The sequence below is a fragment of the Protopterus annectens genome, chromosome 6.part0 (genome assembly GCF_019279795.1).
Source record: "Protopterus annectens isolate FY-2018-M chromosome 6.part0, PAN1.0, whole genome shotgun sequence".
Classification (NCBI taxonomy): Eukaryota; Metazoa; Chordata; order Ceratodontiformes; family Protopteridae; genus Protopterus; species Protopterus annectens.
In genome coordinates this window covers 1142874021-1142887564 of record NC_056737.1, presented here as the reverse complement: position 1 = coordinate 1142887564, position 13544 = coordinate 1142874021, and the positions used below count along the sequence as shown (strand labels likewise).

At 42.7% G+C, this 13544-nt stretch overlaps 1 protein-coding gene across 1 annotated transcript in view; it reads right to left on the bottom strand.

Annotated features, from left to right (window-relative positions):
• The window catches only part of CCDC148 (coiled-coil domain containing 148), a 2032828-nt gene that overhangs the window by 1286382 nt on the left and 732902 nt on the right, over positions 1-13544 (bottom strand). Inside the window, exon 6 of the mRNA XM_044073632.1 lies at positions 2417-2580. Coding sequence (XP_043929567.1) covers positions 2417-2580 — 164 coding nt within the window. The remainder of the gene's footprint in view (positions 1-2416; positions 2581-13544) is intronic.

The window sequence follows — 13544 nt, the reverse complement described above, 5'->3', positions numbered from 1 at the left end:
GAATCTCCAAACTTCTTCTGGCAGAAGTAATTGCTACTAGAAAAAATGTTTTCCAAGAAAGATACTTGGTCACATTTAGCTGCAGGTTCAAAGGGGGATTGAGTAAGATGATGCAGTACCAGGTTGAGGTTCCTTGGGGCAGTAGGACTCAAATAGGCGCCTGAGAAGAGTACCTCGCAAAAAGGTTTTGCATAGTCTATGGACCAACAGAAACACCATCAAATCCTATGTGAAAATTTGTTATTGTTGCTAGGTGGACCTTCACCGTGGAGGAGCTAGCTCCTTCTTTAAAAAGTACAGCTAAAAATTCAAAAAGATACTATGCAAAGGGGCTGAAAAGGGGTCAATATTATTTTGGTGGGCCCAGTAAGCAAATCTTCTCCATTTACTTCAGTACAGTTTACATATAGATGGTTTAAGGAAAGATAACATTATTTGATAGACCGGAGAGGAGAGTATAGGTTGTCTAGCTATCAATGGAACTGGAGATGCCAGGCAGTCAGCCTGAGGTGCAATAAGTCTGAATGAATCATGCCTGTCAGGTGAGAGAGGAGGTCTGGAGTCGGATCCAGAGTCCACAGTGAGTGGCGTAAATGAGGCCGAAGGAAGGGAAACAAAATCTGTTGAGGCCAAAAACGTGCAATGAGATAACTTTGCTCTTCAACATGGCAGCTTTCTGCAGAAATTTGGAAATTAGTGGGATTGGTGGGTAGACATAAAGCAGACCAGAGAGCCAATCATGAAACAGACCATCTCTTAGTGATTCCCTCTGTGGAGGGATCAAGGCATAGTAGCTGCTGCATTTCTTGTTTAGGGGAGAAACAAAAAGATCACAGCAAGGCTGGCCCCACTAGTGAAAAATCATCTCCGCCACAGTCTTGTTGAAAGACCATTCATGAGGTAGAAGAACGCAGCTGTTCAGCTTGTTTGCTATCATGCTGGACTTGCGATGAGAAAGCAGTTGGATGAGATCGCCCATTTTTTCCCTCCTTGTTTGTTGATGAACCAAACGACTGACATGTTATCCATTTGAACTGCAATCAACTCTGAGTGGAAAGCTTCTTGAAAGGCCTACAACACTAACAGTATTGCTGTCATCTCTAGGATGTTGATATCCAATTTGGCCTCTTTAGGGGACCAAGTTCTTTGGACCGTCTTCCCCAGGTAATGCCCCCCACCCCACCCTAATTGGGAAGCATTCATGGTCACTATGGCCTTCGGCAGAGGGGGGAATGAATGGGTGGCCTTGTAAAATCTGTTCTGATTGGATCCACCACCTGAGATCTCTCTCGCAAATTTGAGTGATGAGTATCAGGGCTGACATAGGTTGATAAAGTATTGACCATTGTGTGGCTAGTATCCATTGTAGGAGCCTCATATAAAATGTGTCAAATAGCACTTGAGTTATTGCCACTGCCAGTGATTTTAGAGCCTAAAGCATCAAACTGTCAGAAACTTTGGTACTGCAGATTATCTTCCTGACCTGTGTTCTTCAAGTCTGAACTCTTACAGGAGGCAATGAGGCTATCACTGATTTTGTGTTGAACAGTGTTGCTATGAGCTCCAAATTTTAAGCAGTTTCCAAATGAGACTTTTTGTAATTTATGGTCATTCCCAGATGAGAGCACATCTGGAGAACTTGATCTCTTGCCTTTAAGTACCTCCTGGATTGCTTGTTCATCGTTATGTGATAGTACACATCCTGAAGGCCTAAAGAGCACATCCAATCATCTTTTCCCAGAAATGGGAGAATGAACTGAACAGTGACCCTCTGAAACTTGGTGCGTCAAACTGATTTGTTCAAGTTGCTGCAATCCAAGATTGGTCTACAGTCCCCTGTTTTCTTTGTCACTAAAAAGAATCTTGAGTAAGTTCTGGATTCTATCTGGTCTGGGGGGTCCTCTTGGATGACACTTTTTTTTTTCTAGCAGCTTTTGTAATCAAAGTGCTGCTTGATCCCTCTGACTGGGTGGAATATCAGAGAATTTCCTTGAGACTGGAGGTGAAAGAGAAATGGGTACTGTATCGCCTCTGGAAATTATCCTCTGCAGCCACGTTTCTGTTATCTCTAGCTAGGCTCTCTGGTGCAAGGACAAATGACCCCCAATTGTCTACAGAGGGGAACAGTCGGGCCTCCTTTCAGGAGCACTGGAAGGGTCTGTCAAAAAAGGAATCTCTGTATAGCAGCCAATGTCTTGCGTTGTCAGTTAATTTCATTCTGAAAATGTCTTAAGTTAAGAATATATTCCACTGCTTTCCACATATGATATTATACCCCCTTTAAAGTAGCATCTGAAAAAGACTACACTTCTGACTGTCTTCTGTAGAACTCCCTAACCAAATGCAACTATTACTGAAAAACTGTAATTTAAGCTTTATGAAAAAATCAAAACAAGCATAAAATGTAATTCCTCACCTGCTCCACTATTGCTAAAAGATCTGTCGCATCTACTTCAAGAGACTGCTGCGTGTCATGATACTGCAGTTGAGTCAGTCTGTGCCTCAAGTCATCCTTAAGCTCCCATATGGGATTCACTGTAGCAGATTTAAATGTTTCCTGGTCCTCCAGCATTTGCAGCTCTGTTCATAAACATTTGGAAATATAGAATTTAGTTTTAATTAAAAAACAATAAGACAGAGCTATAGCTTAGTACAATGAAATAATTTATATAGCTGAGTTGCATGGCTTCTCCTTAATCTGGAATCATGCAATATATATATATATATATATATATATATATATATATATATATATAAATGCATTTTTGCTTTTTAAACTTAAGAATTGCTAGAATACCAGGATTTGTGATAGCATGCATTTTCTGTGAAATATGAAGTTTGAAACTCAAATGTAGGTCTTTATTTAGGAACTTCAAACCTCAGTGATTTGCCACAAAACCACAAATTTTATGAGGACAGACAAAATATGAGGCAGAGATCTGGACATTCTATAAAAATATGGACAGTTGACAGGTATGCATGCAATGGTCAATTCAGTGTGTCCAGTCAGTAAACATGTTTTATGGAGGTGGAAGAAAACAGCAGTAAATAGAGAAAAACAGGGAAACACAAGAATAAATAACACTTTACAAAAGCAAAGACCAGAGAGGGTACACTTGATCTTGGAATCCTAGAGGTGTTAAACAGAACAATTACCACAAAACCTGCCAAAATGCCCCCTCTAAATATTAAAGAAGCCTCCTTTCCGGCATGGAAAAGACTTGCACTGTGTCTAAATTTTACAGAAAATGCTTCTGTTAAAAATGTCTTGCATCTAGCATGCATCTTTCTGCTAGGGGCTACTAATACAGTTAAAAAAGTGCAGTTTACATCCTTGGATATCAGAAAGGCAAAGTTGTGGTTAGTGGTTCTCTTTGGATCTCCTATGTTGTGACATGATGCAACAGGACATTTATGATTCTGAAATTGCTCTCTATGTTAACAATAAATTGCTGTCACAACTGCTGGAAATTTGAAATAACTCAAAGAATGGGCAGCAGGAACTTGTAGAAAATATGGTTGTTTAAAGAAGCCCTCCACAACTCCTAGATTCACTATACAAAGACTTGTCCTCCACTGACCCAGTGCCATATTCATTGGAATGCACGGCCTTTAAGTCTTTCACAAGCTGCATAAAATTATCAACTCAGTGCATTTGTTGGACTCCATCGAAAACTAAAATGAAAAGCATTCTGTTGCTTTACTGATAGCTGCAGGCAGGTGCAAAGTAAATGAACAACCATTCAAATTCTTACAGCCAGATCTGAAACCTAGGCCACAAAAAGGGATGCAGAGGCCTTTACATATAATACATGTAAAGTATTCTCTTCTGATGAAAAAACAGTATCCTCACATGGTAATTATGCCCTGTCAAAACAGAAGTTTCTGACATATGCTTCATAATGCTTTTTGATTTACTTATAGTTGAAGAATCTATGTAATGATTTATAACTGCAAAAAAGTGTAATAAAAATCATAAGAGAACACCCTCTCCAGTGATAAATGCTTTTCTTAGCCTCGTAACAAACAAATCAAAATGACCACCAACCACAGTGAGCACCAAGATCCTTCCAAACAAATGTTCAAGACATACAAAAACAGTAGGTGGACCCAGAAATGACAGCAAGGCTTGTAGATGAATCCGTCTTTAATTCACAAAAAATATAAGGACATAAGCGCTTTCGCAGTATCACTACTTCATCAGATGTAAATCACAATAGCAGAACCCCTCCTTGAATACCATTAAAATTAATCACATGTATCATCATTTGCAAATTAAATAAATATGCACTATAGGCAACAACACTTACAAAAACATGAAAAACTTTTTAAAAACCTTATTTCATGCATCATTATCTGGAATAATTCATTATAAGAACATTAAAACAACAACATTCACAGAAGCACACATAAAAACCTGTTTAAAAAACTCTTTAAAAAGCACTACTTCATAACCTAGTACCTAAAATAATTAATTTCCTCTTCAGGGCTCTAGCCTTGAGTTTAGGTCTCAGTGGAACTCTGTCATTCAGGCCATGCCCAAAATCCCCTCTCATCCTAATTATCCATTTCGACTCCAACTGCTCTATTTGATTTCTAATATCTCCCTTTCTATTGCCTTCCATAACTTGTCCAATTACTAAAAATTTAAAATAGTGTGCTGTATCAGTCTCAGAGACATGCTTAGAAAAAGCACTCACTGTATCATTCTTACCTATATAGTAATAATGTTCCTAATTCTGTCCTTTAATGCTCTATCCATCTTACCAATATAGAATTTTTTTACATATGATACAGTGTGCCAGATAGACAACATGGAGAGTATTGCATGAGACTTGAACATTAAACCTATAAATTCTACCCTGATCGGGGTGACTAAACGCCCCACTACTATCTATATACTTACAAGCTTGACAGTGTCCACACGGTGAGGTACACCCCTCACGTACAGTTGACTGTTTCTGTTTGGGGTAGCATAACCGTCTCTTAAGTGAACAGATATTCTTGTAAACAAATGATGGTCTTACATCAACTACATCAGTGATGTCACTATCTGTTGTCAAAACTCTCCAATGTTTCTCTATAACTTCCTTATAAAGTCTGACATCTCTGGAGTAGGACAGACAGACTCTCAGTCTACTATTTCTACCCACTTCTTTTTCAATTTTCTTCTCATACTTCTCTCCAAAATAAGGCCTAGCTCTAGTATCTCTTAACCTAACTACTTCTTCAGTGTTTTCAGTGATCTCCTGATGTTTATATCCCCTTGATACTAGTGCATCTTTCAGTAGCCCAGTCTGTGTGTTAAAATCAGTTTCTCTCACACTCAGTCTAGAAGCCCCTAAAAGTCTAACTCCTGATAACACTTCTAAAGACATGTGGTGGATGCATACTATCTTTATACAAAAGGTGATTACAGTGACAAAACTTATTATGTAATTCTGTGTAAACATGTCCATCAATATCACAGATTACTCTAACATCTAAAAAATCCACAAAGGAAGTAGATATATTACATGAAAACCTCAAATAAGAAGTGGCCTCATTCAAATATTTAATAAAATCATGCAACATGGGTTTAGTACCATCCCAAATGAGAAAGAGGTCATCCACAAACTTACGGTAGAAGACGACCTGAGCTTTAAATGGTCCCTCACATATAAACCTTTGTTCCCAAACATTCATCACGACATTGGCATAGCTACTGGAACATGAAATGCCGTAGGTACGCCATGTCTCTGCCAATAATACTGCCCATTGAATAAAAAGGCATTATTATTCAAAGTACACTACCATAATTGACATATTAATCTTATCTTAATACTGCCAAAATCTGTGTGTTGTGACAAAAATTGCTTAGTACTGGATAAACCCTACTCATTTGGGATGACAGTGAATAAAAAAGTGACATCAAGTGTCACTAGATACAACAATGGCCTTTTTCCATACAGTATAAGAAAGTAGTACAGATCATTTAAAAAATGCTGCGTATCACGTAGGATATTAGTACATGTATTCAATACTGTCCGTAACTGCTTCTCTACATAAATGGAGGCTGGCTCTGTACACCAGTTCCTCCCTGCTACTATGGGTCGAAATGGTGGATTCGAGGGATCTTTGTGTATTTTGGGCAGGCCCTGAATGACAGGTATCAATGCTTCCCTCACTATTAGATAATTATACAGCTCTCTGTCAATAATACAACCATCTTAAGAGCATTAAAAAAGTGCTATTAACTTCTTTGATCATAACATCAACTTGTTTGAACAAGAAAGTACGCCTCCTCATTCCTGGCATGTCAGTTGATTCAATACTTACCGGCTGCGGCGACACTTCACTACCTGGATCACAAACCTCACTCACAGGAGGAGTAGCATTTCTGCTCAATGGTGCAGGTTGATTTCTAGTAACAGAAACAGTACTTACATCATCTCGCATAGTTCGCGGCCAAATAAAGATGTTGCCTTGTGCAAAATCTGCTCTATCTCTACATAATTTCGTCTGCTTAATACGACACAGTATGCTTTCATATGATGTAACAGAGTCAATGACCCCTGTAATGTATTTGTCGACTAAATCATTGTCAAAGTCATGCAACAATACATTATATAGATCCTTTATCTGACCAGAAAGTTCATTAATCTCGATTTGTGCATGTTTAATAAGCAGCTGCATATACGTGCACCTATACTCTAAATTAACCATTTGCCACTCAGTTAGCAATTATGGTACAGTGCTCCCTTGTGCAGGCATTAACAAAACCCTCAGTCCTCTTGGAAGTATTTTCTCTTGTAGACAAACCTCTAAATGGAAATTTTGGTACTGCAGTCTTCTTAATTTAAACATGCTGCTTTCTTTTAATCGAATTTTAGTCTTTAAGGCAGCAATCTCCACAGGGACATTAGAAGAAGCACAGTCAGTATCACTAACACAAAACAGAGGGTTTGACTGACCCTCAAGCATAGTGAAAAATCTTACTGTAGCGTGTTCCATTTCCATTTCATTGTTTCTGGGAATATATTCCAGTTCAATAATATCATTAGTGCCTTCGGCCATCTCCTTGCTCTGGTCAGTGTTATAAAAACCTTGTAACAAACAGATCAAAACGACCACCAACCACAGTGAGCACCAAGGAGGACAGAATTAGGGAACATTATTACCATATAGGTAAGAATGATACAGTGAGTGCTTTTTCTAAGCATGTCTCTGAGACTGATACAACACACTACTTTAACATTTTTAGTAACTGGACAAGTTATGGAAAGCAATACAAAGGGAGATATTAGAAATCAAATAGAGCAGTTGGAGTCGAAATGGATAATTAGGATGAGAGGGGATTTTGGCATGGCCTGAATGACAGAGTTCCACTGAGACCTAAACTCAAGGCTAGAGCCCTGAAGAGGAAATGAATTATTTTAGGTATTAGGTTATGAACTAGTGCTTTTTAAAGAGCTTTTTAAACAGGTTTATGTGTGTGCTTCTGTGAATGTTGTTGTTTTAATATTCTTATAATGAATTATTCCAGATATTGATGCATGAAATAATGCTTTTTAAACAGTTTTTCATGTTTTTGTAAGTGTTGTTGCCTATAGTGCTTATTTATTTAATTTGCAAATGATGTGATACATGTGACTTATTTTAATGGTATTTAAGGAGGGGTTCTGCTATTGTGATTTATATCTGATGAAGTAGTGATACTACGAAAGCGCTTATGTCCTTATATTTTTTGTGAATTAAAGACGGGTTCATCTACAAGCCTTGCTGTTGTTTCTGGGTCCACCTGCTGTTTTTGTATGCTTTTCTTAACCTCATTCACATTGTCCTGTACTCAGAAGAGACATGTTTATATAAATTCAGTGATTTGCTCATGTGTATCTAGTTCTAAAACTCAATTTGACCATTCCTGATAAATAAAAAAGTACCACAATTTGATTACTGTATTTCATAATAAATGTTTTATGGACAGAGAAATAAACAATGTTCTGATCTTGTCTTAGAATATTGAAGAGTAATATAAAATACATTGTCACTATAAATCATGTATTACATTATTTAAAACATTTGATGCAGCAGTCCACGGAGGATTAATTTGAAGTCAAACTTACCACACATGACTCCAAGTACCTATCTGTCAACAGCCAATAGAGATGTTATGAACACCGCTAATTCCATTTACTCAACTTTCCCCAAAGCCAGATACTCTCCGCAGAATGCTTTTGTTTATATGAAATAATAAAAAGTGTGAACTTATCGATGAGGAATTTCTTCTTTAATATTTCAGAAGACATGGGAATGGCTACATAATATTCTAGCAGATATTTCATCTTCTTTATTTTTCGTAGAAAAATCTAATGTTTGCAAGAAGTGTTGATAACTGTCATTAGCCAAGACACAGACTGAAAACAAGATTCATTGTAAGAATCATAGTTAAGTTTGAATGCAAACAAAAATGTCGTGTCCATGACAGGTTTGAATTTGGAAGGTACATTTAGAAGAAAGATGTATTTAAATAAAAAAAAAATAAAAAAACACAAGTACACAAGACTACACATGCGTATATATATATATATATATATATATATATATATATATATATATATATATATATATATATATATATATATACACACACACACAGCATGCAAATGCTATTGGTAACAGCTTTTGATGCTGTTTTAATAAGTTACTGACCATCTTTTCTAATGTTTCAGAACAGATTCCTTGATTAGAAACTGAACAAATGTTGAAAATCCAAAAGAACATAAAATCTCTTATGCGTTATAAAGGAAAATTAGAAGTTATGTACTCACCATAACGTTCCATCTGAGTAGGTGACTTCATTCGGATGCAACCTGTGGGTATCGGATCCGACCTCGGATCCGAGCCGGCAATTCAAAAGCTTAGGCTCCGAGCTCCTAGCTCCTCCCTCTTACCCATAACCCCTTGCCAAGCCCTGACTGACCTCAGATTGAGTTTGCCTCAAAATACTGACTACAGTACACGAAAACAGCATAAATACTCGCTCTATAAAGGTCAGGGGGATGGAGGGGGGGGGTGGTTGCATCCGAATGAAATCACCTACTCAGATGGAACATTATGGTGAGTACATAACTTCTAAATCTGAAGTAGGCAGACTTCATTCGTCTGCAACCTGTGGGACAGAGTCCCTAGCTACCTGAATCTTGGGCGGCCGTCATGGAAGGATGTTTCGGAGCACCGCTGAGCCAAAGGATGCTCTTCCTCTAGAAACAACATCCACCTTATAATGAGAAATAAAAGTATGAGGCGAGGCCCAAGTAGCTGCCGCAGATATCATCCAATGATACACGGGACTTAAAGGCTGGCGTGGAAACTGCCCTAGTAGAATGAGCCGTAACCCTCTGAGGAGCAGGTCTACCTGAAGTGTCATATGCCTGCAGAATACAATTAGCAATCCACTTAGATAGTGTGACTTTAGATACTGCTTTACCCAGAGCAAATTTAGCAAAGGAGACTAACAGCTGATCTGATTTCCTGTGACCAGCTGTTCTGTGAATATAAAAACGTAATTGTCTATGAACATCCAAGGAATGCAATTTGTATTCTCCTTTGTTTGAGTACTTGGGAAAAAACACAGGTAAATTAATTGATTGGTTAATATTGGATTCAGAGGAGACCTTCGAAGAAAAGATGGATTGGTCCTGAGGCACACCCTATCAGGGAAGAAAGAAAGGTAAGGCGGCTTGACGATAGAGCCTGAAGCTCAGACACTCTTCTGGCTGAAGTGATAGCTACCAAGAAGGCAGTCTTCCAGGAAAGGTACTTTAAATCTGCAGAAGCTGCAGGCTCAAAGGGAGGAGCAGTAAGGGCTTGCAGAACTAAAGACAAGTCCCAAGGTGGTACAACCTCCTTGACTGGAGGCCTCAACAAAAACCCTTTGAGAAATGTTTTGCATAATTTCGTCATAAGGGAGCTGTGTCATGACCAATGTGATAATGCGAGATAGCTGCCAATGTACCTTAATCGTGGAAGAACTTGCCCCTTGATGAAAGAGGTCTGTTAAAAAATCCAGCACCGCTGACATAGGTGCCGAGAAAGGATCCAAAGTTCTCTGTACCGCCCAAATAGAGAATCTCTTCCATTTACTCCGATAAACCTGCCTGGTGGAAGGTTTATGAGCTGCCACTAAAATGGCCTTGACCGGTGATGAGATACCGAGTCCTAATTAAGGATGGAACTGGAGCAGCCAAGCTGTCAACTTCAGGGTGCAGATTGGGAACCGACATTCTCAGAGGGTGGGAGATGAGATCCGAATTGGATCCAGAATCCAGGGTGGATTGATTTTGTGAGACCATACGAAGGGGAACCAAGGTTGACGAGGCCAGAACGGGCAATGAGAATCATTCTGCTCCCCAAACTGTTGGCTTTCTGCAGAAGCCTCTGCATCAGAGGAAGTGGGGGGTAGGCATAAAGGAGACCGGGAGGCCAAGCATGCACCAGAGCATCTCGAACTCCCTGGTGGGGAAGCAGAGCCAAGAAATTGTCGATTTGGTGTTTGAGGGAGAGGCAAAAGATCGCAACAGGGTTGCCCCAGACGGCAAAAATCTTCTTCACTACTAGAGGATTGAGAGACCACTCGTGTGGAGAAAGAATGGTGCGACTGAGCTTGTCCGCAAGGATGTTGGACTTTCCGGAATGTGCGTTGCTACCAGAAAGCGTTTGGTGGAAATTGCCCATTCCCAGACTCTCATGGCCTCTCGACAAAGGGGGTAAGACCTGGTTCCTCCCTGTTTGTTGATATACCAGACTACCGACATGTTGTCTGTCTGAATCGCAATAGTCCCTGAAGGAAGAACGTGGTGAAGTGCTTGCAACGCTAGGAGCACCGCCCTCATTTCCAGGACATTTATATGCAATGATGTCTCTGTGGGATTCCACGTGCCTTGGACAATCTTTCCCGCAGAATGCCCCCCCCACCCGAGGCAAGAAGCGTCCGTGGTCACTGTGGCTCGGGGAAATGCAGCACAAAAAGGTCTCCCTGCCAGAGGCTCCGGAGAAAGAAGCCACCAAAGAAGGGAGTTCCTGCACGCCTTGCTGACTGCAATCGGAGCGTTGAGAGAGGAACAAAGAGGGGACCACTGAACCTGAAGGGTCCATTGAAAAACCCGCATGCGTAAGCGAGCATGAATGAGAAGCGGAATAGCTGCCGCCATAGAACCTAGGGCCCTCAGGACCGAAGCTGCAGTTGGAGATGGTTGCAGGACCGCTGTCACATGACACTTCAGGTTGGCAATTCTGTCTGGAGTGAGGAAGGCTCGCATTGATCTGGTGTTTAGTCTTCCTCCTATGAAATCTATAACTTGTGTGGGGTGCAGTAAAGATTTCTCCCAGTTGATCGTGATGCCCAGCCTTGGGGCTAGTTGAAGAAAGTAATCCCTGGCTGAGCACAGAAGATGCCTTGATGATGCCGTCAGGAGCCAGTCGTCCAGGTACGGAAAGACCTGTAATCCCTGGAGCCTCAGGTGGGCCGCTACCACTGCTAGCACCTTGGTGAACACCCTGGGGGCTGAGGTGAGACCAAAGGGGAGGACCCTGAACTGACAATGACTGGCTCCCAGCCGGAAGCGAAGAAACCTCCTGGATCGCCTGTCCATGAATGTGGTAGTACGCGTCCCTGAGGTCGATGGAGCACATCCAGTCGTTCTCCCTCAAGAGGGAAGTATAGATTGCAGGGTGACCATCCGAACTTTTGCTTGGTTACTGACAGGTTCAGCTGGGAAAGGTCTAAGATTGGTCTTAGGTCCCCGCTTTCTTTGGCACCAAAAAGAACCTGGAGTAAAACCCTAATCCGGTTTGATCTCGGGGACGCGCTGGATAGCTCTTTTTCTAGCAGCTGTTCGATTTCGACAGCTGCCGCCTCCCTTTGGTCGGGTGGAACATCTGGGAGGCTGCGAGATTTGGGAACCTTGAATAGGGGAATTGAATACCCTCTGGATATGACACGAAGCACCCAACTGTCTGTTGTTATGGACTCCCAAGAAGTCAGGTGCCTCGAAAACCGCCCCCCGACTGCCTCCAGAGACGGACAGCCGGGCAACCCTTCAGGGCTGCTGCGTGGGTCTATCAGAGAAAGGTTCTCTGGACCCAAAGTTGCCAGGAGCCCCCTGCCTCTAGGACGATGACCTCCCCGTCCTCCTCTGCCACGGAAGGGCTGGTTATCCGGAGCAGGTTGGGACTGCTGCGATTTCCGGAACCACATCTTCTTCTGTCCCTTTTGGTTCTTAGAGAAGGACCTCTGGGGAGCTGAGAAGCGGACTCCGACGGCAGACAGCGTCTTCCCGTCCTTTTCGCTCTGGACTAATGTTTCGCGAACAGTCTTGCCAAACAAGGCAGAACCATCGAAGGGGGCATTCGCGAAGGTCGCCTTGAAGGGCTCTGCAAAATCACAGTGGCGGAGCCAGGCCTGTCGCCTCATGACTAGGCCTGCTCCACTGGCTCTAGCGGCTCCCTCAGTAGCATGAGAAAGCAGCCGCATAGATGTATTGGAAACTGATCTGAGAGTGGCCACTCGACATGGACTCCGGGGGAGATGCAGCGTATTCTTTAATCAGATCCCGCTGCATCCTAATGACATGTGCCATGTAGTTCAGCCTCAAAGAGAAGGTTGCTGAACTGAAAACTCGCCCCAATGCGATCCATCGAGCGGGACTCCTTGCCCGGAGGATGCATGGAGGGACTCTCCTGGGCCAATTCCCTCTTCGTGGCTGCAGCCATCATCATGGCATCTACTGGGGGGCCCTTGCTCCAGTGAGTGCGGTCCGCCGGAGGGGAAAGGATGCGGTCCGGGCGCTTGGGGATAGACTCAACGGTGTCCGGATCCTTCCACGCTCTGATGGAAATAAGATCCACCAGAGGGTCAGCAGGAGGGGACACCCAAGAGGTAGAAGGGCCTGCCTCGAATGCCTCCAAGAACACAGACTCGTCGAGGAAGCCTTGGGGCAGACCACCCCCTGATCCTTAACATCTCCATAATGTCTCCAAATGAGACGCCCTCAGGGGTGACCTAGGGGAGCCTTCCCTTCATCCAAGTCTGTGTCTTCAGTAACGGACTCGGGGAGTCCATGTGCCTCCTTTTGCACTTACGCCCGAGGTACTTCATCGGGGCTGTCCGAGGAGTACTCTTCAGCAGTTGGATGTTCCAAGGGAACCACTTGGGACATCGAGGCGGGCTGTCCCTGGGACCGCTGGTGGGGCCTGGCCCAGCTGCAAGGGAGTGCGGGATGGAGCCGTGGCAAGGACCGGGTCCGGACGTCCTCAACAGTGCCCTTTCCACTACGTCAAGGCCGAGGGGAGCCAGCTTCTCTAAACCCCGAGCCGACCCCCACTCGGATCCGACGACGGATCGGAGTCGGAGCGAAACCGCCGGATCCGAGAGACGTGCGCCCGACCTGGACGGAGCCGAAGACACACCAGCTCCTCGATCCGAGGCTCGCCTCGGCTCAGAGGTCGGGTCCGGCACCAAGCACTCAAGGGATGGGACGGATCCGAGGTGCGCCGACCCATCG